Source organism: Oncorhynchus nerka, linkage group LG13 (assembly GCF_034236695.1).
Source record: "Oncorhynchus nerka isolate Pitt River linkage group LG13, Oner_Uvic_2.0, whole genome shotgun sequence".
Taxonomy (NCBI): domain Eukaryota; kingdom Metazoa; phylum Chordata; class Actinopteri; order Salmoniformes; family Salmonidae; genus Oncorhynchus; species Oncorhynchus nerka.
This window is the reverse complement of record NC_088408.1, coordinates 83,062,635-83,085,238: the sequence shown is the minus strand read 5'-3', so window position 1 is coordinate 83,085,238 and position 22,604 is coordinate 83,062,635. Positions and strand designations below refer to the sequence as shown.

At 40.4% G+C, this 22,604-nt stretch overlaps 1 protein-coding gene across 3 annotated transcripts; it reads left to right on the top strand.

Annotated features, from left to right (window-relative positions):
* The first annotated feature begins 1,059 nt into the window (after nucleotides 1-1,059).
* LOC115140272 (rab-like protein 6) lies at nucleotides 1,060-14,871 on the top strand. 3 transcript variants are annotated; one of them, XM_029678553.2, is made up of 17 exons: nucleotides 1,060-1,345; nucleotides 1,962-2,455; nucleotides 4,587-4,721; nucleotides 5,265-5,312; nucleotides 5,543-5,572; nucleotides 6,379-6,431; nucleotides 6,589-6,677; nucleotides 7,103-7,243; nucleotides 7,470-7,575; nucleotides 7,782-7,885; nucleotides 8,106-8,509; nucleotides 9,322-9,469; nucleotides 10,527-10,736; nucleotides 11,241-11,556; nucleotides 11,822-12,026; nucleotides 12,313-12,368; nucleotides 12,506-14,871. In XM_029678553.2, the coding sequence occupies exons 2-17, from the start codon at nucleotides 2,326-2,328 to the stop codon at nucleotides 12,704-12,706; spliced, it is 2,376 nt and encodes a 791-aa protein (XP_029534413.1). In that variant the 5' UTR covers nucleotides 1,060-1,345; nucleotides 1,962-2,325; the 3' UTR covers nucleotides 12,707-14,871. The 3 variants fall into 3 exon arrangements, with proteins under 3 accessions (XP_029534413.1, XP_029534414.1, XP_064882839.1); XM_065026767.1 differs by lacking the exon at nucleotides 1,060-1,345 and adding an exon at nucleotides 1,412-1,509; XM_029678554.2 differs by lacking the exon at nucleotides 5,543-5,572.
* The last annotated feature ends 7,733 nt before the right edge of the window (nucleotides 14,872-22,604 follow it).

The window sequence follows — 22,604 nt, the reverse complement described above, 5'->3', positions numbered from 1 at the left end:
CAGTTTCCACCTCATTTTGTGGGCAGTGAGCACATAGCCTGTCTTCTCTTGAGAGCCATGTCTGCCTACGGCGGCCTTTCTCAATAGCAAGGCTATGCTCACTGAGTCTGTACATAGTCAAAGCTTTCCTTAATTTTGGGTCAGTCACAGTGGTCAGGTATTCTGCCGCTGTGTACTCTCTGTGTAGGGCCAAATAGCATTCTAGTTTGCTCTGTTTTTTTGTTAATTCTTTCCAATGTGTTAAGTAATTATCTTTTTGTTTTCTCATGATTTGGTTGGGTCTAATTGTGCTGTTGTCCTGGGGCTCTGTAGGGTGTGTTTGTGTTTGTGAACAGAGCCCCAGGACCAGCTTGCTTAGGGGACTCTTCTCCAGGTTCATCTCTCTGTAGGTGATGGCTTTGTTATGGAAGGTTTGTGAATCGCTTCCTTTTAGGTGGTTGTAGAATTTAACGGCTCTTTTCTGGATTTTGATAATTAGTGGGTATCGGCCTAATTCTGCTCTGCATGCATTATTTGGTGTTTTACGTTGTACACGGAGGATATTTTTGCAGAATTCTGCGTGCAGAGTCTCAATTTGGTGTTTGTCCCATTTTGTGAAGTCTTGGTTGGTATCTCTGTGCATTCAAATTGCCATCGATAAAATGCAATTTTGTTCGTTGTCCATAGCTTATGCCTTTCAACACTCTCATACCATAACCCCACCGCCACCATGGGGCACTCTGTTCACAAGGTTAACATCAGCACACCGGCATACACATGGTCTGCTTTGAAATAAATAAGCTTTTTGTGCATATGAAAAATGTTTGGCCTCTTTTATTTCAGCTCATGAAACATGGGACCAACACTTTACACGTTGCGTTTATATTTTTGTTCACTATATCAGAAGACTCGTACTAAGCATTACGAAAATTATATTCAATCAAATTAACCTCACGTAAAAATAAGTAATTCATTTTTTTGTTGACCAATTTCAACACTCTCTCGTTGACCTCATTGCTTGGTGGGTGAAAAACAACGAAAAACGCCGCCTGCTGGAGGAAGATAGATTTCCCACCGAGTTGGGCCTCTCTTCCTCTTCCTCTCTGGTACAACCCACTGAGCAACCACTGGCCGATTCTGTTGCCAAACGTTTCTTAAACATAAGTAAACGAATTTGTCCAATAGAAAACTCTCTTTTTAGTTACAAAACGAAGTTATTTTGACTAATGATTCCACCTCAGGGAGCAAGCTGTTCAGTGCTAAGGAATGTGTAACGTTAGCGTCTTTCACATTTATCAAGAGCTGGATTTTTGAAATAACCATGTCACGTTTGCTAACGTTACATTGAAGAATACTTGGATTGCCGGTGGGTATTTTTCAGGACATCAGCACTGCCAATTTACCTTGCTAGCTAGCAGTAACATTGGTTAACGGTACCTTATCGTGATGCTAACTAGCGTTAGCCAGCCACATCGTCAATATAAACTAGCCAGCTAGTATTTACTATTAGTAATGGCAGCAGATGTACAGGTGAGCGTGTGACCATATCAGGTGCAATTGCAAAAACGTCGATGAAATAGCGAATATGAACAGAGGGAATATCTGATAGCTACTCAGTATCTGGTGTGACCACCATTTGCTGAGTTACTGTAGACCAGCATCACTAGCTTGCGAGCTAATTTGTTAGCTATCCCCAGACTGTCTGCCGGCTAGCTAGCTAACTGTTACAACGTATCAGCTGACGATGCCCACGAAGAATAGTTAGCAATGCTGGTATTAACGTTACTGACAATCGTTTAGAAATATGCTGGTGTTTATGAACTAGTATTTAGCTCATTTGAAAAATCATAATTTTCAAGAAGCAGTTTTCCTGGTTCTCCCCAATAAGCTAGTTCACGTTAGCTAGCTAGCTAAGTAGGCTACTGGAGGAAATTATACATGAATAAGTAGTTAAAATTGTTTCTGTGGTTTCTTTCTGGCAGGTGATGGTAACCTAAGACAACATGAGAGAAGAAACGGCTGATCAAGCTAACGTTATTGTCTGCCCTTGAGAGAGATTTGCGGGAATCCTTTTAGTAGAAAACTGGTCCTAACGAACTTGAAATATGCAAGCATAGCCACCTGGCAATAACGTTACATTCTTCCAGATGGGGTGTAGTGCTACTTCTGTGTACCACAGTAATGCAGTGCTACTTTGACAATTTGGATTGATAGCTTAGGCCTACTTGTGTTGATCAGATCATCATCCAATATAACACAATTTCCATCATTTTGGGGGTTCTGTCAAACATTACTGTATTTCACACATTTCTTACTGAGGGTTAGTAAAATCAGCTTCCTGTCGAGATGTTTTCAGCTCTGAAGAAGCTAGTTGGTTCTGAACCAGGCCTGCCGAGGGACAAGAACATCCCCGCTGGTATGCAGTCCATGAATCATAGTTTACAGAGACGCTTTGCCAAAGGAGTACAGTACAACAGTAAGTTGTGTATTTTTTTATGCATATAGCATTATATGATATAATTAACAGTACCAGTCACAAGTTTGGACACCTACTCATTCAACGTTTTTACTTTGATTTTACTATTTTCTACATATGTTAGAATAATATTGAATACAACAAAACTTTTAAATAATAGTAACCAAAAAAAGTGTTCAACAAATCCAAATATATTTTAGATTCTAAGTAGCCATCCTTTGCCTTGATGACAGCTTTGCACATTCTTGGCAATTTCTCAACTAGCTTCATGAGGAAGGCTTTTCCAACAGTCTTGAAGGAGTTCCCACATATGCTGAGCACTTGTTCACTGCTTTTCCTTCACTCTGTGGTCCAACTCATCCCAAACTATCTCAATTAGGTTGAGGTCAGGGGATTGTGGAGACCAGGTCATCTGATGCAGCACTTCTTCACTCTCCTTGGTCAAATAGCCCTTGAGGTGTGTTTTGGGTCATTGTCTTGTTGATAAACAAATGATAGTCCCACTAAGCACTCTCACGTCACTCCGCTCTCTCCACTGGCTTCCAGTTGAAGCTCGCATCCGCTACAAGACCATGGTGCTTGCCTACGGAGCTGTGAGGGGAACGGCACCTCAGTACCTCCAGGCTCTGATCAGGCCCTACACCCAAACAAGGGCACTGCGTTCATCCACCTCTGGCCTGCTCGCCTCCCTACCACTGAGGAAGTACAGTTCCCGCGCAGCCCAGTCAAAACTGTTCGCTGCTCTGGCCCCCCAATGGTGGAACAAACTCCCTCACGACGCCAGGACAGCGGAGTCAATCACCACCTTCCGGAGACACCTGAAACCCCACCTCTTTCAGGAATACCTAGGATAGGATAAAGTAATCCTTCTCACCCCCCCTTAAAAGATTTAGATGCACTATTGTAAAGTGGCTGTTCCACTGGATGTCTTAAGGTGAACGCACCAATTTGTAAGTCGCTCTGGATAAGAGCGTCTGCTAAATGACTTAAATGTAAATGTAAGCACAAACCAGATGGGATGGCATATCGCTGCAGAATGCTGTGGTAGCCATGCTGGTTAAGTCTGCCTTGAATTCTAAATAAATCACAGACCGTGTCACCAGCAAAGCACCATCACACCTCCTCCTCCATGCTTCACGGTGGGAACCACACATGCGGGGATCATCCGTTTACCTACTCTGCATCTCACAAAGACACGGCGGTTGGGACCAAAAATCTCAAATTTGGACTCATCAGACCAAAGGACAAATTTCCACCAGTCTAATGTCCATTGCTCATGTTTCTTGGCCCAAGCAATGCTCTTCTTCCTTTGCATAAATTCAACCATGAAGGCCTGAGTCTCCTCTGAACAGTTGATGTTGAGATGTGTCTCTTACTTGAACTCTGAAGCATTTATTTGGGCTGCAACCAGCAGTTAACTCTAATGAACGTATCCTCTGCAGCAGCGGTAACTCTGGGTCTTCCTTTCCTGTGGCGGTCCTCATGAGAGCCAGTTTCATCATAGCGCTTGATGGTTTTTGATACTACACTTGAAGAAACTTTCAAAGTTCATGACATTTTCCAGATTGACTGACCTTCATGTCTGAAAGTAATGATGGACTGTCATTTCGCTTTGCTTATTTGACCTGTTTTTGCCATAATATGGACTTGGTCTTTTACCAAATAGGGGTATCGGCTGTATACCACTCCTACCTTGTCACAACACAACAAATTGGTTCAAACACATTAAGAAGGAAAGAAATTCCATAAATTAACTTTTAAGAGCGTCTGCTAAATGACGTAAATGTAAATGAGAAGGCACCCCTGTTAATTGAAATGCATTCTAGGTGACTACCTCAAGAAGCTAGTTGAGAGAATGCCAAGCGTGTGCAAAGCGGTCATCAAGGAAAATGGTGGCTACTTTGAAGAATCTCATATAAAATATATTTTTTAACACTTTTGGTTGTTACATGATTCCATATGTGTTATGTATTATTTCATAGTTTTGATGTCTTCACTATTATTCTACAATGTAAAAATAAAGAAAAACCATTGAATGAGTAGGTGTGTCAACTTTTGACTGGTACTGTAGGTTACTGTACATATATTAAGAGGTAGGCTAGTCATTCTTTGTTTTATTATTTCTCACAAGTGAAAATAGTTATCCGTGGAGACAGAAATACTGGAAAGAGCACTCTATGGCATCGACTGCAAGGAAAGAAATTCACGGATGACTACGTCCCCACTCAAGAGATCCAGGCAACCAGCATCCATTGGAACTACAAAAGTAAGAGAACTGGGATTCTACACTTTACTTCACACCTTGATCAACGCTTTTAGTCCTATATTTTTTTTATTGACTCCTGGCTAAAACCTATCTCTAATCCTGCCAACAATATATACTTATGAAGTTTACTTTTCCTACTTCTGCAACTGTAATTCACAGTTGAACATGGCACATATAAAGGTAAATAATATCCATTTAAGCCTACTATGTTTGAGAAATAATATTGCGTAGTTAGCTAGATCAGTAGTTTTGCCTACAAGTGTTTTGTGGCATTAGTGGGGTAGTGAAAACAATCTCTAGTGTACATCCAGACCACAGTAGGCCTATTCCCTCAAACAATTTCCCTCCTCAGACCGTGTGATTAATAAAGAGGCCCATGGGTAATGATGCAATTCCACCTGTAGTACAGAAACAACTTTTTCCAGCTTGCCTTTCCCAGCTATCATATGTGCGCACAGAGCCTTGGGATACATAGTAGTTTGTGCTTTAGTATGTGAGGCTTTGTCAGTTGAGGCTTGTGATGACTGTTTCTCTGTATCTCAGCCACTGATGACGTGGTCAAGGTGGAGGTGTGGGACGTGGTGGATAAAGGTGAGTGTGATGACTTTGTTGGGTGAATGTATGTGACTCATGAGTCAATCAGTTGATAGCTACTGTTTCTACTGATGTATTAGTGTCCATGTATTATCCCATTGTCCATCCATACTTTTACCATTTTTTTTGTTCAGAAATGTTTATACATAAATCTTGTTTCTGTGTCATTTTTTTCTCCTCGCAATATTAATGTTGTTTTTCTTGCTCCTCTTTTGCACTTGCCTCAGGCCAAAAATACCCTCTCCCTGAGGGTGTAGGTGAGAGTCACTGTGTGCACTGATGTAGGATCTTAATTTGATCTCCCTGTTACAGGAGAACTTTCCTGCAATGCAAAAACATGTAGTGTGTTTAAGGATTAAAAATGCTTCTGAAGATTGTAATTTCCACTTTTTTTTCCCCTAACGAAAAATCTATCATACCCTACAAAAATGTCCATCAATTATAATCCACATACAATCTCCATTTGCTGTTGCTGCAGGATTATTCTCCTGCTGTAGCAAACTGGCTCAAATTAAGATCCTGCATCTGTTTTCCTAGAAATTAGTTGCTTATGTGCACTGGGTTTGTCCCTCTTGTGAAGGTTGGTCGTTACTTAGTTTGCAGTGTGGCTGAAATAAAAAGATTGCTCATTGCTTGCAAGAAAATGACTGTTTGACTACTTTGTATGCTATAACCTGGAGCTACTGTCTCTTTTTAAAAGAAGAGAATTGAGTATGTGTTTGCCAGTAATAACATAAGAGCTTTTCTGCTTCTGGCAATCCTGTATTTGTTGCACTTAGCAGACGGTAAAGCTAGAAATAAAGGAATTCACATTTTTGTTTTAAAATAATGCCATGTTTAATCATACTGTATGTATATGGTTCATAGAAATAGAATCACTAGAACTGGAATAGCCCCTCTGACTGTATTACAGACTCATTGATTTGAATGAGGATGCCCGTTCAAGGGATTTTATTTCTATGACATGGCTTTCTCGCGTTGTAATGCTTGACAGCAATAGTTCAATGTAATGTCCAGTTTAATGTTTTGAATTGCAGCTTCTTGACATTCTGCTTTCTCACAGGCCGAGGTAAAAAACGAGGGGACACTTTGAAAGTGGAGAATGAACCCCAAGAGGTGACTATCACGTTTAAGATTCCTCTATTTGGCTTATCTAACGAGTCCCACTGGGGAGCTTTTTGTATAGTAGCTAGTAAGTGGTAAACAAAGGTCACATTCTCATAAGACTCATTTATTTTCAATTATCTAAATAATAACAATTGATTTGTTATAGTCTGACGAGGTGGCCTTGGATGCAGAGTTCCTTGACGTTTACAAGAACTGCAACGGTGTGATCATGATGTTTGACATCACCAAGCAATGGTCAGTCTGTGTTGTGCATTATAGAACAGTCCAGTACATTAGTTACAAGGTTTACATTAAATGGCAGATATTCAAGTAGAATTTAGGAGACCATAGGCCCCTGGTGAAAAGTAGTGCACAACATAGGCAATAGGGGGACATTTGGGATGGAGCCATGGTTCAATTAATAAATCAATGAACTCTAATGGAACATGCATGGGGGATTAGATCTCAGTAAGGTGGTGTGTGGCCATGAACCACTTAGCCCACAGTCGCTGGCAGGCATCTGACTCAGCTTAGCTTCAAAGTCAGAACAGTGAAACAGATTACCATTGTATTTACTTTGAACTTGGCCAAGTATGGGGAGACACACATATTTGTAATTCCTCACATAGGGAGAAACAATAGCTATAAGTTTGTTTTATTCTTTTTTTATGACGTTGCAGGACATTCAACTACATCCTGAGAGAACTACCCAAAGTACCCACTCATGTTCCAGTCTGTGTCCTAGGCAACCACAGGGACATGGGTGACCACCGTGTCATCCTACCTGATGACATCCGCCATGTTATTGCTAATCTCAATAGGTAGTTAACTGAACTCCCTGTTTTAGTCTTATTTGGGTTGCAAAGATTTTTTCCCCCAAAAAAGTCCTGGTTTTCCTGAAATCGGGAGGGAATAAGAACAAAATCCTGGATCCCCCAACCAAGATTTTTGGAACACTTGGGAAATTGGGGAATGTTGCCTACATTTTGCAACAATTACAAGTAGTCATAAGCTGTGTCTATATACTTGACTGATGGTTTCTTGCAGACCCATGGGTTCCTCCTATATTCACTACGCTGAAGCCTCTATGAAGAATGGATTTGGCTTGAAATATTTACACCGATTTTTCAACATCCCTTTCCTGCAACTGCAGGTTAGTTCTAGCTTTTACTACATTGTATTATGAAATATAACCATCTTGTGAATTTCATGGAGGTCATGAAATCACATCAGAAATACAGCAGGCACAGACTAAGTACTAACCACTCCCTGTGAAAGGGTTTCTGAGAGTGCTTGTGAAAGGAGAATTAGTGCTCTGGTTCATGGTCAGTCATTCCAAGCCTCTGTTGATTTTTACAGAGGGAGACTCTGTTACGGCAGCTCGAGACCAACCAGTTAGACATGGACGCCACTCTGGAGGAGCTCTGCGTGCAGCAGGAGACTGAGGATCAAAACTATGAAATGTAATATGATATTTTTACTCTGTATTAGTTTGTTTGGTGTGTTCAGTGATATTTATACTTTATCAGTTTTTGGCATGTACACTGATTATCACAATGTGTATTTGCTTTGATAGCAGTGTATTTGTGTTCTTTAACACTTATAGCAAATGTTTTAATGTTTCTGTCCTTGATGCAGCACTGATTTGCCAATACTAACAACACAGCACCCATTGTTTTGCAGTTTCTTGGAGAATACGGAGACCCGCAATAAAGGCTATGGTTCACCTTGTCCAGCCAACGGTCAGAGCCCTTGCTCGGGCTCCCAATCCCCCATCGTCCCTCCAAGTGGGGCCTCCACTGGCAGCTCTAGCCCTGGGACCCCTCAGCAGCCACCCATCGCTGCCCAGGTCCCTAGCCTCCAGTCTCTCTCGCCTTCTCCCTCTCCTCCACCTCCTGCCTTGCCAGCCGGGATGGTTTCCCCCACCACTGAGCCTCAGTCCCCCACTCTGACGCAGGCTCGGAGTCCTGATCATCTTAGACCATCACCATCCTCCCCTGCCCAGGCACCGCCTCCTCAGAAACGTGGCCTCATCTCACGTCTCTTTGGCTCCGCCCCTGCCCCAGAAGTCCCTGCAGCCATGCCAGGTAAGTAGTCGCTGCATCAGTATTTGACTATTTCCATAACAAACACACACTGCACTGACGAATGGACAGAAGCACTGAGTGGCCACGGAATGCTAGCGATCACCTGTATGGTGTGGGAATTTAACATGTAGAATCATCTGGAAATTAACAGAAAATGACAGACAATGTTCTGTTCAATGGCAATAGGATGGCCAAACACAGCTTTTAACCGTTTGTTGTCAGTGTGTTTTGTCCAATATTGTATCCAAAAAGCTTAGGAAAGGACTAAGCTATGCATGTAAAACCTGTGTGTACTAGACCAGGAAGTAGTCACAGGAAATCTTTGTGAATGATTGATTGGATTTTTGTGAAGTATTTGTAAGGACCATTGCACTGCTTGGCACTAGAATCTCATCTGAGGGGATTAATAAAAAATAAAAAACTGAATTAAGGAAAACTGCATGCTAGAACCTTCCATATGGTAACCGCCAGATTCTTTTTGACAGTTTTACAGAACAACACTTTGTATTGAAGGAGGTAACATTGATCTTTTAGCCCAATACAGTTTAGCAGGTTTTAAGCATTCTGTTTGCTCTAGATTCTCCCCTCATTTGTGCTGGGTTGTTTTCATGTATTGCTGGTAAAAACATGGATTCTGAGGTGAGTTATCACTGTACCAATATCAGTGTAAGTCTGTGGTGTTAAAGGATAAAATGATCAATCCCTAATGGCACCCTATTCCCTAATAGGTCAAAAGTAGTGGACTAAATAGGGGATATGATGCCATTTACGCATCAAGGCTCTTTTGATCACTGTTTTGTCTCTGTCTGCAGAGCCAGAGCCTTCCCCTGTGTGTCCTGCTAAAGTTCAGAGTGTGGATGACTTTGTGCCAGACGAGGGTCTGGATAAAAGCTTCCTGGAGGACAGCTTCCCCTCTAAAGTCAAGGTCCCCCAGCCAGCACCTGCACTGGACAGTGACAGGTAAGCAGTAGCAGAGTTCTTACTTTCACAGATGAGAATGTGTCCCTGGCCATAGAAATAAGAATAAATAGAATGGGCTTGGAACTTCTAACCTTGGCAATTTGACTGGTAAACTCGTGGGTACACTCGCAATGTCTTCCTGGTATTGTTATGTAATAATTTCCATGGTAATGTAGAATGTTCATTCAAATGATGCTTCCTGATATGGCTCATGCAATGGAGTGTATTTTCTTGTAATGTCATTTTAGTTGATTCATCAAATCACAGCACAGATTGATCATTACACTTCCTGCTTTTACTTCCTGCTTTGCTCCTAAGGCACACTCGCGATGGCCGCCAGGTCACCCTTTATGCCAACATTGACTTGAATGGACACAACCTTTCTATTTATTCTTATTTATATGTCCCTATATGCATCTTAAATGGCACCCCATTCCCATAGGGCTCTGGCGAAAATGTGTGCACTATATAAGGAATAAGGTGCCATTTTGTATGTAGGGCCTGTCTATATTTGGATGGGACGTTAAACGGGTGTCCTGACTCTCTGAGGTCATTAAAGATCCCATGGCACTTATCGTAAGAATAGGGGTGTTAACCCCGGTGTCATGGCTAAATTCCCTATCTGGCCCTCAAACCATCATGGCCACCTAATCATCCCCAGTTTATAGTTGGCTCATTCATCCCTCTCCCCTGTAACTATTCCTCAGGTCGTTGCTGTAAATGACAATGTCAGTCAACTTACCTGGTAAAATAACGGTAAAATAAAAAAATTGCCACTAGTTCTTTCCTTCCCTACTGGATAAAAAATGTCTACTGTAAGTTAACAGTACGCAGTACCATCTGGGAGAAGCCATCTGTGGTGAGAGTTTTCAGATGGCTCTATTTACTCAACGCTTCCTTTGAAATAGAATGTGGAGGAGGATTTAAGAATCACCAACAATGTTTTAGTTGGAGATGAGAGAACACTGGAATGCCTCTACCATTCTGCTCTGTCTAAAATACATATATTTAAAAAGGCGAAAATAAAAACGTTAGATGCTCTGTTGTGTGTCCCCAGTGAGGGAGAAGACAGAGGGAACCCTATGGTGGCAGGTTATCAGGATGAACTAGACCCAGATGACAAAGAGCTGCCCCAGCCCAGCACCCTTGGCCTTCTCACCAGTAAAGACTTCACCATGTCCAGCGATGAGGAGGAAGCACCCCCACCACCAGCAGCACCCGCTGCCGCGCAGGATGACCACCTTGACCGTGAATCAGAGCTGAAAAAGTAAGCCCCAAATAAATGTCCAGCATATCCGTTAATGTAGTCTGCTTTCTGTTTTACGCCCCTCTTATATCGTTCATATTTGTTAATGTAGTCTCCTTTCTGTTTTACACCCCTCTTATATCGTTCATATTTGTTAATGTAGTCTCCTTTCTGTTTTACACCCCTCTTATATCGTTCATATTTGTTAATGTAGTCTCCTTTTTGTTTTACACCCCTCTTATATCGTTCATATCTGTTAATGTAGTCTCCTTTTTGTTTTACACCCCTCTTATATCGTTCATATCTGTTAATGTAGTCTCCTTTTTGTTTTACACCCCTCTTATATCGTTCATATCTGTTAATGTAGTCTCCTTTTTGTTTTACACCCCTCTTATATCGTTCATATTTGTTAATGTAGTCTCCTTTCTGTTTTACGCCCCTCTTATATCGTTCATATTTGTTAATGTAGTGTAATTTATAGTAATAATTAGTGTTTGTAAGTGGTATTTTTGTTTTCCATTTTAGACCGGGCACTGAGTCCATAATGCCCCATGCCATGGAGCCTCAAGCTCCGGAGCCTTTGACTCCTGCTTCCCAGCTCCTGGAGAACACTGTCCTCTTGGAGGCAGAGCCAATCTCCCTCACCATGATCCCTGCAGTAGCCCTGGAGCAGCCAGGCCCCCAGCCAGGCCCACCCAGAGCAAAGAAGGGGGGAAGCCCTGGGGTGGAGGGTTCAGACTCTGACCCAGAGGCCCCTGTTGCTGAACAGATGCTTTCCTTCATCATGGATGATCCTGATTTTGAGTCTGAGCAGGAGGTGGTCATCCAGAAGATAACTAAGGTAGCTATGGCAAAAGGATGTTATTTAGGGTTGTAAGCTACAATTCATCATGGTTAGATTGAGTAGTTGTCAACCTATAGGAATTACTTTCCTGGTAAAATATGTAGTGCTGCATTTGTGAAATATTTATTTTATACATTTGGGTGTAATACACATTTTCAATAAATTATTTGATTGTTATTTTATGTTAGGATACATGGTTAAAATCTATATGTGAAGTCTGAACTTGTGGGATATCATTATTTCCCTCTGCATCCATCCACAGGAGGTTTTCCCAGTCAGGGATGAAGTACTATCTGATCTGGAGCTGTCAGATGATGACATCCTTCCAGCCGTTCTGATCCCTGAGCCCCTGAAGGCCACGCCGGTCCTGAAGCCCTCCTTTAAGAGCAAGAACGAGACAGACCTGTTTGGCTTGGGCTTCACTGAGGAGGCCCCCAGAGCCAAGGACAGCAGTGAGGACCTAGAAGGCAAGTCCACTGCCACAAATATATCGAGAACAGGGTCGTATTCATCAGTGCATACTGTATTAAAATGTTTTGCAACGTAAAAAGAAAAAAAGTGTCTTATTGGACAAGAGTTAAGGTAGTTCTACCCTGTTTCAGTCCATTTTCTTCCATTTGTTATCTAATGAATATGACCCAGTACCATAGAATAGTACCGTAGCACATGACCGAGAACAATACCAAAGTGTATCACATTATGAAACAAAATTGCTTTGTATTTATTGCTCAAATTATACAAAATGCTTTTCAGAGAAGGAAAGCAAACACTCCTCAAAAGAAAAGAAGAAAAAGAAGAAAAACAAAGAGGTAAGGGAGTGGATGTCTTTTCAGATGGTTATCATGTCAAGTGAAGTGGCGAGTGTTTACTGTATACAGCATAGTAGACATACATTTGGAGAAGAAAAAAAATCTGACATTCTGTGAAATTATTCCTTTTTTCTTAGGAGGAGGAGAAGAGCAGCAAGAAGAAGCATAGAAAGGACAAGAAAAAAGAGAAAGATGAGACAGGAACAGGAGATGACAAAGAGAAGAAAAAGAAGAAATCTCGGACCAAGAAAACCGGGGATGTGGATGACTTGGAGGATTTCTTGGCCGGAGGGGAGGGGTCAGAAAATCGAGAGGGTGGAGACTATGAAGAACTCTAGAACCCAAGTACTCCTTTTTTGGAACTTGACTCTGAAGAGCTGCAGAACCCAACTTGTCATTTGAAACCTTTTGTTTCCTAGAACCAGATTCATTTGTGCACAAGCAGCATCGCAAGCCATAACCATTGTCATGCTCACCCATTCCCAGGTAAAAACCTAGACTCTGTGGTGGCTGTGTGTTGCATTGATATTATTTCCCATGAGCACTACTGATGACATCACCCTCTTGACCTTTGGATGAGATGAGAAACAGGAAGGAGACTTACACCCAAAGATCAAGGAGCCACTAAGGAAAGATTTTACTTTTTTATTTTCTGAACATTTAACCTAACATTTGTATTTGCTTACGGTTTTTCCTTTTAACTTTTTAAAAGATGCCAACCTAAAGTGAACCACTCCAAAAGGGCTAGGCAGGGCTAACATGTTTTTGTCTGAATGTCCTCTATTTCCTATAATAATTGCTTGACTGATTGGCAGTGTAGATATTACATCGTGGAGCCTTTTCAAGGTAGATGGTCATATTTCACATATTGAAGATTGCCCTCTTATTTTGATCCACTGGTTGTGTTTCTCTGACTCAGTGATGTAATGGTTGTTGGAAGTTGTGCTGCTTTAATCTAGCCTAAAGAACTGCTATCTCTGTTTATATGATAATGCACTCCCTCAAAATGGAACAGGTTCCCCAATGCACCATTTTACAGCTAAACTGACCGTAGTTTTATTTTGTCTACATCCCAAATGCACCCTTTTCCCTATATAGGGTGGTATTTTTCACTAGGGGCCATAGGGCTCTGATCAAAAGTAATGCACTATATAGGGAATAGGGTGCCATTTAGGACGCTGGCTTTGTCACCTTTAGCGCCTCAGTACACATTTTCAGTGTGTTTTCCTTATTTGCCTTAAAAGGAAGTTGCATACAAACACCAACCAAGTGTTCTTACTGTAAGTCAATTGAACTGCATCCGAACTGACAGGAAGTAGCATCAGACAGATGTCCGGTGCCTTCGATAGGTGAACTGTAACGTACCATATGTGTACTTTGAATTAGAGCCAGTACCACAACTTTGGCAGCCCAACACACAATATATGGAAATGTTTGCTTTTATTCAGAGCTGCTGCTTGGACCTTGGATTGGAATCATGTTTTATATTGTAAAGACAATAACAATTCATGAATAATTGAAGAAGTAATAAACTGCCTACACAAATAAGGCAAAACAAACAATTAATTGTTACTTCTTAAATGTTCTGCATTTCAAAAGTCCTATTATTTTAACTAAGCATTACTGTCTCGTTTTGAAATTCATTTGAAATATTAATTTTTGCAATGGCTGTTTTTCTTGGAGATATTTCAAAAGCAGCCTACTAACATTGAATGCAGCTTTTTATGGCCTGAAACATGTCGACAACAGTAGTGCTTCATTAATACTACTCTCATCAAAGTTATTTACCTTCACCAATTTTTTATTACGAGGAAATACAAATGGGATTGTTTCATACTAAGATTACAACCAGGTCATATGTATGTCACCTGGTTTGTCTGAAATACAAAGGGTTCTATTGGCTACTCCAAATTTGTAGATCTCCCATGTGTTGGTTGGTGTGCTACATCAGGTTGAATAGTTGCATCACAAAAAGTAACGAGTAATTCCAATCTGTTTACCTTGCGAAGACCACCATGCTATTCTGTAATGACAGACACCCATCAATTTAATTAAGAGCAGCATGCACTCATATGCATATCAGACAAGGAAATAAATGCAAGTGTTATTCAGGAATGACATACATTTTATTTCCACAATGTTACAAGGTATGTTTTTTAACTTACAGACTTTTAGATGTTACATTTGTCAGTTTACAGTGCGCTCTTACTGGTCTGATATCAAAATGAAATGTAAAATTTATGTTTTAAAATTTGAAACATTGCATTGATCTTAAATACTGTGTGATCTGCTTACTTGTTTGTAGTTGTCATTGGGTTGTTCATAGCAAAATGCTAAAAGCACAGTTCCAATTGAAGCATGAGACTTATGTTGTGCAATAACAAAATAATGTATTGAAAGGAACAATTTGTATATTTATTTTCATCCCATGAAATGTTTCCATATTCTCACTGGATGTGAACCTGTGTTTGGTTTGTCTAATAAATGCAAACTTATTTCTTCATCGATGGCGTTTCATTTTTACTGCTTTGAAAATAATGAATGCTATTGCGAACAACAACAAAACAAATATAATCAGCACTTAGCTCTTGTTACCACCAGGGAGCAGAGTAACTTTTCTTGACATTTAGTTATTCAGATGAAAGTGAAGTACAGGATAGGCTATGTGTATATTAAAATTAAATACAATGGCTTTAGATTCGAATAAGTTACAAGTTTGTAACTTTAAAAAGCAGTGATGCATGTCTTATTTTGTAGAATTTAAACGACCCTCCCCATTCTGGGAAAATATGATTTGTCACCCCCCAATATATCACTTTAAACATAACTATGTAATCACACTAACATTAATAATATGCAATGAAAGCACTTGTGCTGATTATAGACACATAATAGCGCGTTTTTAAGTTTCAAAAGATTGCGACCCCACCCTTTGCCTCAATGGTTTCATCCACTGCCCCCACCCCTCAGCAGTGGCACATGATGCAGGTACTGTGCATGTGTGGGAATCTGACAGTCTGTCCTTGGTGGCTGACCTCCAGTAAGTAGTTCAAACAAAGGATATGTTAGATTTCTTTACTTCTACCACGCAATACAATAAAACACAACCGTCATCAGTCTTCATTTTCGCTGCATTGAATTACAGGTCACTCTTTATGTTAGCTAGCTACAGTAACATCAACCAGTCTTTTCAACTGTTTGAATTCGAGTCAATGAAGCAAGCAATGCAATGTGTAGTGTGCCTTAGCTGGCAAGGTGACAGAGTGTTAGTGTCTAGTTACCGTCTGAAAGGCACTCAATGCACGTAACTAACGTGAGGTTAATCCAGTCAAACACACCATAGCGATTTTGTTTTATGTTGGCAGGGTTCACACACACAATAGCTGAATTTTCAGAGCTAGCGAGCAAACCGATGGAACAAACTAAAGCAAACATTAGCTAGCAAGCACCTATTCCATATCTTTGCTATCGTCAGTTTATTCCAAGATCAGCATGCAGCTGTAGTGCTTCGAAGTCCCTGTGATAAGGTTAGCGATAAACTGAACAGAACTACACTCTTCTACCATTGTCTTAAATATATTTAATGGTCTCGTTGCAAAAGCTAAATTGTCGCTAGGGGACTTCGAAGCACCTGTGTGGCGATCTTGGAGTAAACTGACGATAGCAAAGATAGCAAACACCACAGAAACAGAATTGGTGCTCGCTAGCTCTACAAATTCATCTATTGTGGTAAGCCAGCCAGTATAAAAAGAAAACAAACTATATTAAAATTACAAAAGGTTGCAGCTTATGTTGTGTAAATGAACTCATACAGCTGTCAACCCTTGTCACTGCAATCCGTTTCACATTTGCCAGCTGACTAGTGTTAGTAATTAGATATGTAGAAGGGTGAGCCGGTCAAGGATCAATTCAGAAAGAGTGGTAAATTGTATGACAAGCATATGTATGACAAGAGTGAAGATATCTGGTACAGCGTAATTACGGCTCTTCCGTTAGCTCGCATAGAACAGCAGGAAAAGAGGCCGTTAACAGTCAGCACACCCCTTATATGTGGAACAGAAAGTAGGTTGATTCTAGAAGATCGGATCTTTGGATTGGTTCAGGCTGGGTGTAGTCTGTAGTCTTCCGCCATTGGCTCAGTTGTCTGTCCGTCATCGTAGAATCCTCTTCGGGCACACAATGTTCGGCTAGAAGGGAGATTATGTGTGTGCGCTGGTTTGGCAGTTAGTGTGTAATGTGGGAGCTATCCTGTAGGGGACCCCACAGGCTTTACTGTGAGTTGTATCAATGTAATAGCAATAGGTTGGTCACCTGCATAAGAAATAGCATTTCTTTACAAAACCCTCTCTTCACGTCTCACCAGAGACGTGACACAACCTAACTAGATCCAGATACAAAGAGAAACTTCTCCCAAAGGGACTATAAAATAAGGCACGGTATTAAACAGAAATAGATATATATGTATTACCATCATGTTCTCCATTCAATCCCACTATGTACTAAGTTGGCTACCAGCCACCTAGGAACTTACAACCCTCATTTAACAGAGCGGAGAACAACAGCTCAAAATAAAAGTAAAATGATTGTCCACATAAGCCAACTTTTTCCCGCAGGAAAAAGTTGTGATTCCCTCTCTTCACATCTCCTAAGAGATGTGATATAGTCCAGATACATTACTCCAAGCAAAAACGAAAACATAATCCAAAAAGGAAAAATAGCCTAAACTAGGTAAGTCTATACGGAAATGGCCCACAAAGAAAAATAATTTCCCCCTCTTCCCATCCCAGATGGGACACGACATACAATGGAGAAGCTTAATCAATAAAAGCAACTAGATCCCCCTCTTCCAACTCGGGCCTTAGATATAACTCTAGTAGTGAGTGAGCGAAATACATGGAATGCAGCAGCAGCCACACAACACTAAAATGGCTGCAAAAACTGAAAGATGGGTCTCATGCTCCATACCGTTATCTCGCACCTGGCTCCTGTTATCTAACAAAAGACCGCTTGTTCTCGCAACCCCACGCTCTGAATGTGCCCTCCCTTCTGTATTTTTCCAGCATGAGAAAGTTCCATGGCCCTGATACTTTTAACAATGTTTCAAATCAGCTAGGTAGCATAACACATACATACATCCACACAAGGCAACAGCAGATAATATTCAATCATATATATGGTAATGGCTATAATGTAAAATAACCCCAAGGGTGTGAACAAAAACTCAGCAATGAATCATATAACAGTTACAAAGTTTAAACTACCTTCATGTCAAAAGAGAACAGCTCATTCAAAAACAGAACAAAAGAAAATAGTGTGAAATTTAAGTCCCCCTTTTGACACCCGCTAGGGTGTCACTCATTTTCCTTTATTTCAGCAGTCATAGTATTTCATGAAAATAATAAAAAGTTTATTATTAATAACAAGTGATATATGCCTTTGTTGTATGCTTTTGTTTCCCCCTTTTGTCACCCACAAGGGTGTCACTTATCAAAAACAGGATAAAACTTTATTGTTATTGACATGTAAGATGTAGGATAAAACTTTGGTCATGGAAAACAGAGTAAAGAATTATTAGAAACCATCTGGTCCTCTCAGCTACTCCTATCCTGTACCAGGTGGGCTCCTTGCCACCCAGGGACTCTAAACCTTCACAACAGGGAGAACAAACATACTGGAAAGAAAACCTATCATAAAAATGTATAACAAGGAACTGTTCGCTCAATAAAAACTCCCTTATAACACCACCTTCCGGAGACACCTGAAACCCCACCTCTGGAATACCTAGGAGAAAAATAATCCCTATTAAAAGATTTAGATGCTACTGTTCCACTGGATGTCATAAGGTGAATGCACCAAAATAAGAGCGTATGACTTAAATGTAAATGTAAATGTGTAAAATTATTCTACTACCTCACCCACAGCATACCATGTGTCATCCTCAGTCAGTCCCATCCTCCCTGAAAGCATGCTTCAGTATCGGCATCGCCAACTGGAGCATCAAGCAAAGGCATCATGCCTGAAGCCTTCACCACATCTGTAACAGACTTCTTAAAACACGGTATGATGCAAGCAGCACATCACATCAATAACAAATAATACAAGAATTAGGGTCAGAAATCCAGTAACCATCATACCAGTGTACTTACCAAACCAGGCCAAGAGAACAGACTCCTCCACCCCCCCGTGGACCTCATCTTAGCAGATAGTGCATCAAGCCCGCCTTAGATATACTACCATCTGGACTGGTATTATTAGGAATATACGTGCAACATTGTTCACCGAACATCTTGCAGACGTCCCCTGACTGGCAAGAAGCATATCCCAGGCAAGTCTATTCTGTCTGGAAACCCCAAATGTGGCCTCAAGCTGTTCAGACATACCAGTGAGTGCATCACGGAGTAATTCACAAAACGCTGTTGATTATAGTAGATATAATTAATCCATGCAGTCTGTCTAGCATCCACCATGGCTGGACCTATAGTCGGTAGTAAGTGCCAGAGTCCATCATTCCTACCCAAGGCCTGAAACTCATGAGGAACCCCCACTGGCACTCCCAACAGGTTAGTGTGTATGTCAACTACATCCTCTGTCCATGGAGCACTACATCTATGTCTCCCATGGGATGGAATGTTTTCAGGTCCCCTGGATACAGAACCCAACAGCTGTTCAGCAGCAACATCAACAATGGTCAGTGGAATTATCAAACTGGTCAGACCACACGTACCTTGCCATTCTCCTCTAAGAATGGGTCTCAGCACTCTTTTGGCTCCACACATCCACCACACATCAGCCAGACCACTAGTTTGGTTTAGGCCTGTAACTGGCCAAGTGGAATTAATGGTTATGTTACTACTGCAATCAGCTTCAGGCAATCTCCCATAATCAATGCCATTACCTGTACCCGTGATGCACTCGTAATTGCCCCCATATGCCTCAACACCCCAAGAGGCCCGATGAGGAGGTACTGCAGGAAACACAAGGCTCAAAGAGGAACAGAGGGTTGAATTGGGCTTAACCTGGTAAAAACTTCTCAGAATACACAACCACCCCTCTCCTTCTCCTACAGCAAATGGGTGTGTAGCCAGAACAGGTCTAGCATGACTACAAATAATGCAGTCCTTTCTTCTCAGGGTTTTAGCTGTGTACCTCATATAAGACAGCCACAAATTGTCCCTACCATCAAAACCAGTCTCAGTTCCTAATTGATCAATAGCCGAATAGTCTCTAACATTAATTACCTGAATGGTATTTTTAACACAGTGGTGGTAGAGGAGTGTGTCCGGTTACCTCTGGTCTTGGCAGTACCTTAATAGAAAACACACCCATCATGTCTGTCCTCGTCCTTTGTAGTCCGAGGGTGTGAGTGCCTGCATCAGAGAGCTTAATAGTTTTGATGGTTAGTAGGATTTCATCACCTTTACAAAGTTCAACATTGCTCCCAGGATTCCCCATATCATGGAAAACCTATCCTCCTTTGTGGGATCCCCCATGCTATAAGGATACCCTCTTCTCCAATCCTAGAACTGTCCGAAATCGGTTATCATGTAATCTCTACTCTAACTTCCTGTCTACCCAGATCTAGGGATCTCTTATGCTTATTTTGGAACAAAATACACATCACTTAGCCAGAGCCAGACACATCTTCACTTCTATGAACAAAAACAGGGGTGATAGGACAGGGAGGGTTACTTCATTCGAGAGATGGCCCCCGGAATTCTGTTAATTCCAGTTCTTCTCCCGAACTCTGTTTATTGTCCGACAGTGAAAAAGTGTCTTACCCTCCCGCCGTGCGATATGAATCTGGGTAGCTCTTTCAGCTAGCTGTCACCAGGGGTCTTCTATGGTCCCCAAGCCTCTGGGACTGGATTGAGTGACTTCACCTGTAGTTCACCTGTAATGCATAAAATCCTGGACATACAGGCTTGGTTAACAAACAATTTCTCATATGTTTTATCTGATTATATCTTTAACTTCTATGCCCAATTGTTAGCTTACATTTTTTTAAATTATTAGTTTCTTATCCAATAGGCCCCATCCTATCCTAGACCACAATTTACCCATCCCCCTTTTGATACCTGGCTCTGCCCAGGTATCAACCTTACCTACTCTAAATAATGACTTAGGTAAGATTAGTATATTATCCTTATGTCTGACATCCTCATAAAGGAGCCCCTTTTAGTTTTCCACATGTCCAATTCTCCCTTGGGCGTCAATCCAGTACCAATTCCCTGTCAAGTTTCTTATCTACTTAAGAACTATCTGCGCTACTTATATATTTTCTTAAATATATATTTACCAATTTAAACCTTTTCTCTCATATCTCTCAAATACCACTAAGCTTCTAACTGTTTGACTTTATCTAAAATCATGTCTATGAGTGTCAATCTCTAAAGTCCTTACATTTCCTTAATCAACCTAACAATAATCCTAAATCATCACAGATGTCCTATATACCTGTTAAATTTAATACTATTTTTTTTTAAACTCCTAATAGTCAAAAAATTCAAAACAAATGCTTATCATATCAAAATCCTTCCTTCAAGGACCCTCAGTATTCTATCTGACAATAACATGAATTTAATATATGTTGCAAAGTGCAGAATTCCTTATCTACAGTAATTTATCACCACTAAGAACTGAAACTTATTTTTCTATGTAATTCCCTGCCCTATTGGCTTAATATATCTCCTATCCCAACCTTAATGTATCTTATCTTCCCCTATTTATTCTCAATGATAAATAGGATTATTTTTTCTCTGTTAATAGCCCATTCAAAAACTTCACAGCTAATGTTGTAAAACAGAATCCTGAACCACTTTCTCATTTGCAGTTCAAACAATAATTCTAACCTCCTAACCTAAACTCCTTTATAATGAATTTACCTTAAAACTAGTAACTCAATATGACCACATTCATTATACCAATGACTCTCCCCTAAGGCTGATCAGACCTTAGAAGACAGTCATGATAAGGTCAATAAGTCAACCCACCCATTTATAGTCCAGTTCTATACTACATTAGACATATTAAAGAACCCTTTATCCTTAAAATCTAAATTCACTTGTGTAATTTAAAACTCATAAAATAAAAACTCATAAAGTTCCATATTTGAGCGTGCCTCTTTAAAATACCTTTGCACCAAAACAAATAGTCCTAACAAATGTTTTATATGTATATATTTGCAAACCTTAATGATTAATCAAAACTTCCAGGCCTTTCCAATTTGGTCGTTTATGGCCTCATTCTCCCCAAGATTATAACCCCTGATATTTAATAAAAATAACGTATTTTCCCTTGGCTCCTTCAACTCACATTTACATCTCAATAAAACAAAACACCATCTGCGTGTTCCTCAAGGAAAAACAACTTGCCCCTGTTACGTATGTCTACGTATCAAGGGAAATGCTCAAATAACCAAATTCAACCTAGCTAGTTTACCAAAACATGTACAATTATGTTTTACTATAGAGGTTGCTTTTCACCATTAATACCCTGACACCGTTCCACATAATGGAAACAGTGCTCAAATTCACTGGTGTTATTTAAACGATCAAACCAAGAATCAATAACCATCAGAATCCATTATCACGATGTTTTATGATTCAGACATTCAATCTATCTTTCTCATGGCCTAATTACAGTCCAAATAAACGCCACAAATCAATGATACCCACCCAGCGAATCAGCTGCTAGTTTTTAGCATCTTTCCTGACGATTTACATACTCCTTTTAAAAATGTATTTCGAAATGTTTATCAACTTCTGAAAAGTGACTCAACAATAATGCACGCATTTCCTTCTAAAAGACACTAACCATTTTCTCCGTCACCCCCAGTCAAGACATCATTTCCGTGGCGACGGAAACCTCGCGAGGGATGTCATCAACAAGCGCTCAATCTTGACTCATTTCGCAACGATTTTCAACTCATTGTAAATAATGGTTGGCTGTCTGCAACAACAGTATTTCGGGTTCGATAAACCAAACCTAATTTATCACATCTGTTGAATCCTGAATTAGAGTTTACAACATCAATCAACATCTCTCAATTGGCTAATCTTATAAAAACATTTCGATGGACACAAATCTATCGTAATTGTTCCCCCGTTATTATTCAGAATTAATTTGATTTAAGTTACTGTCTCGTCTTTGAATTAGCATTTTAATTACGACTCTTTTCCCAATGTATTATTCCCAACAAATCATTTAGTGAACAGACATCGTCTTGCATCAAAATCT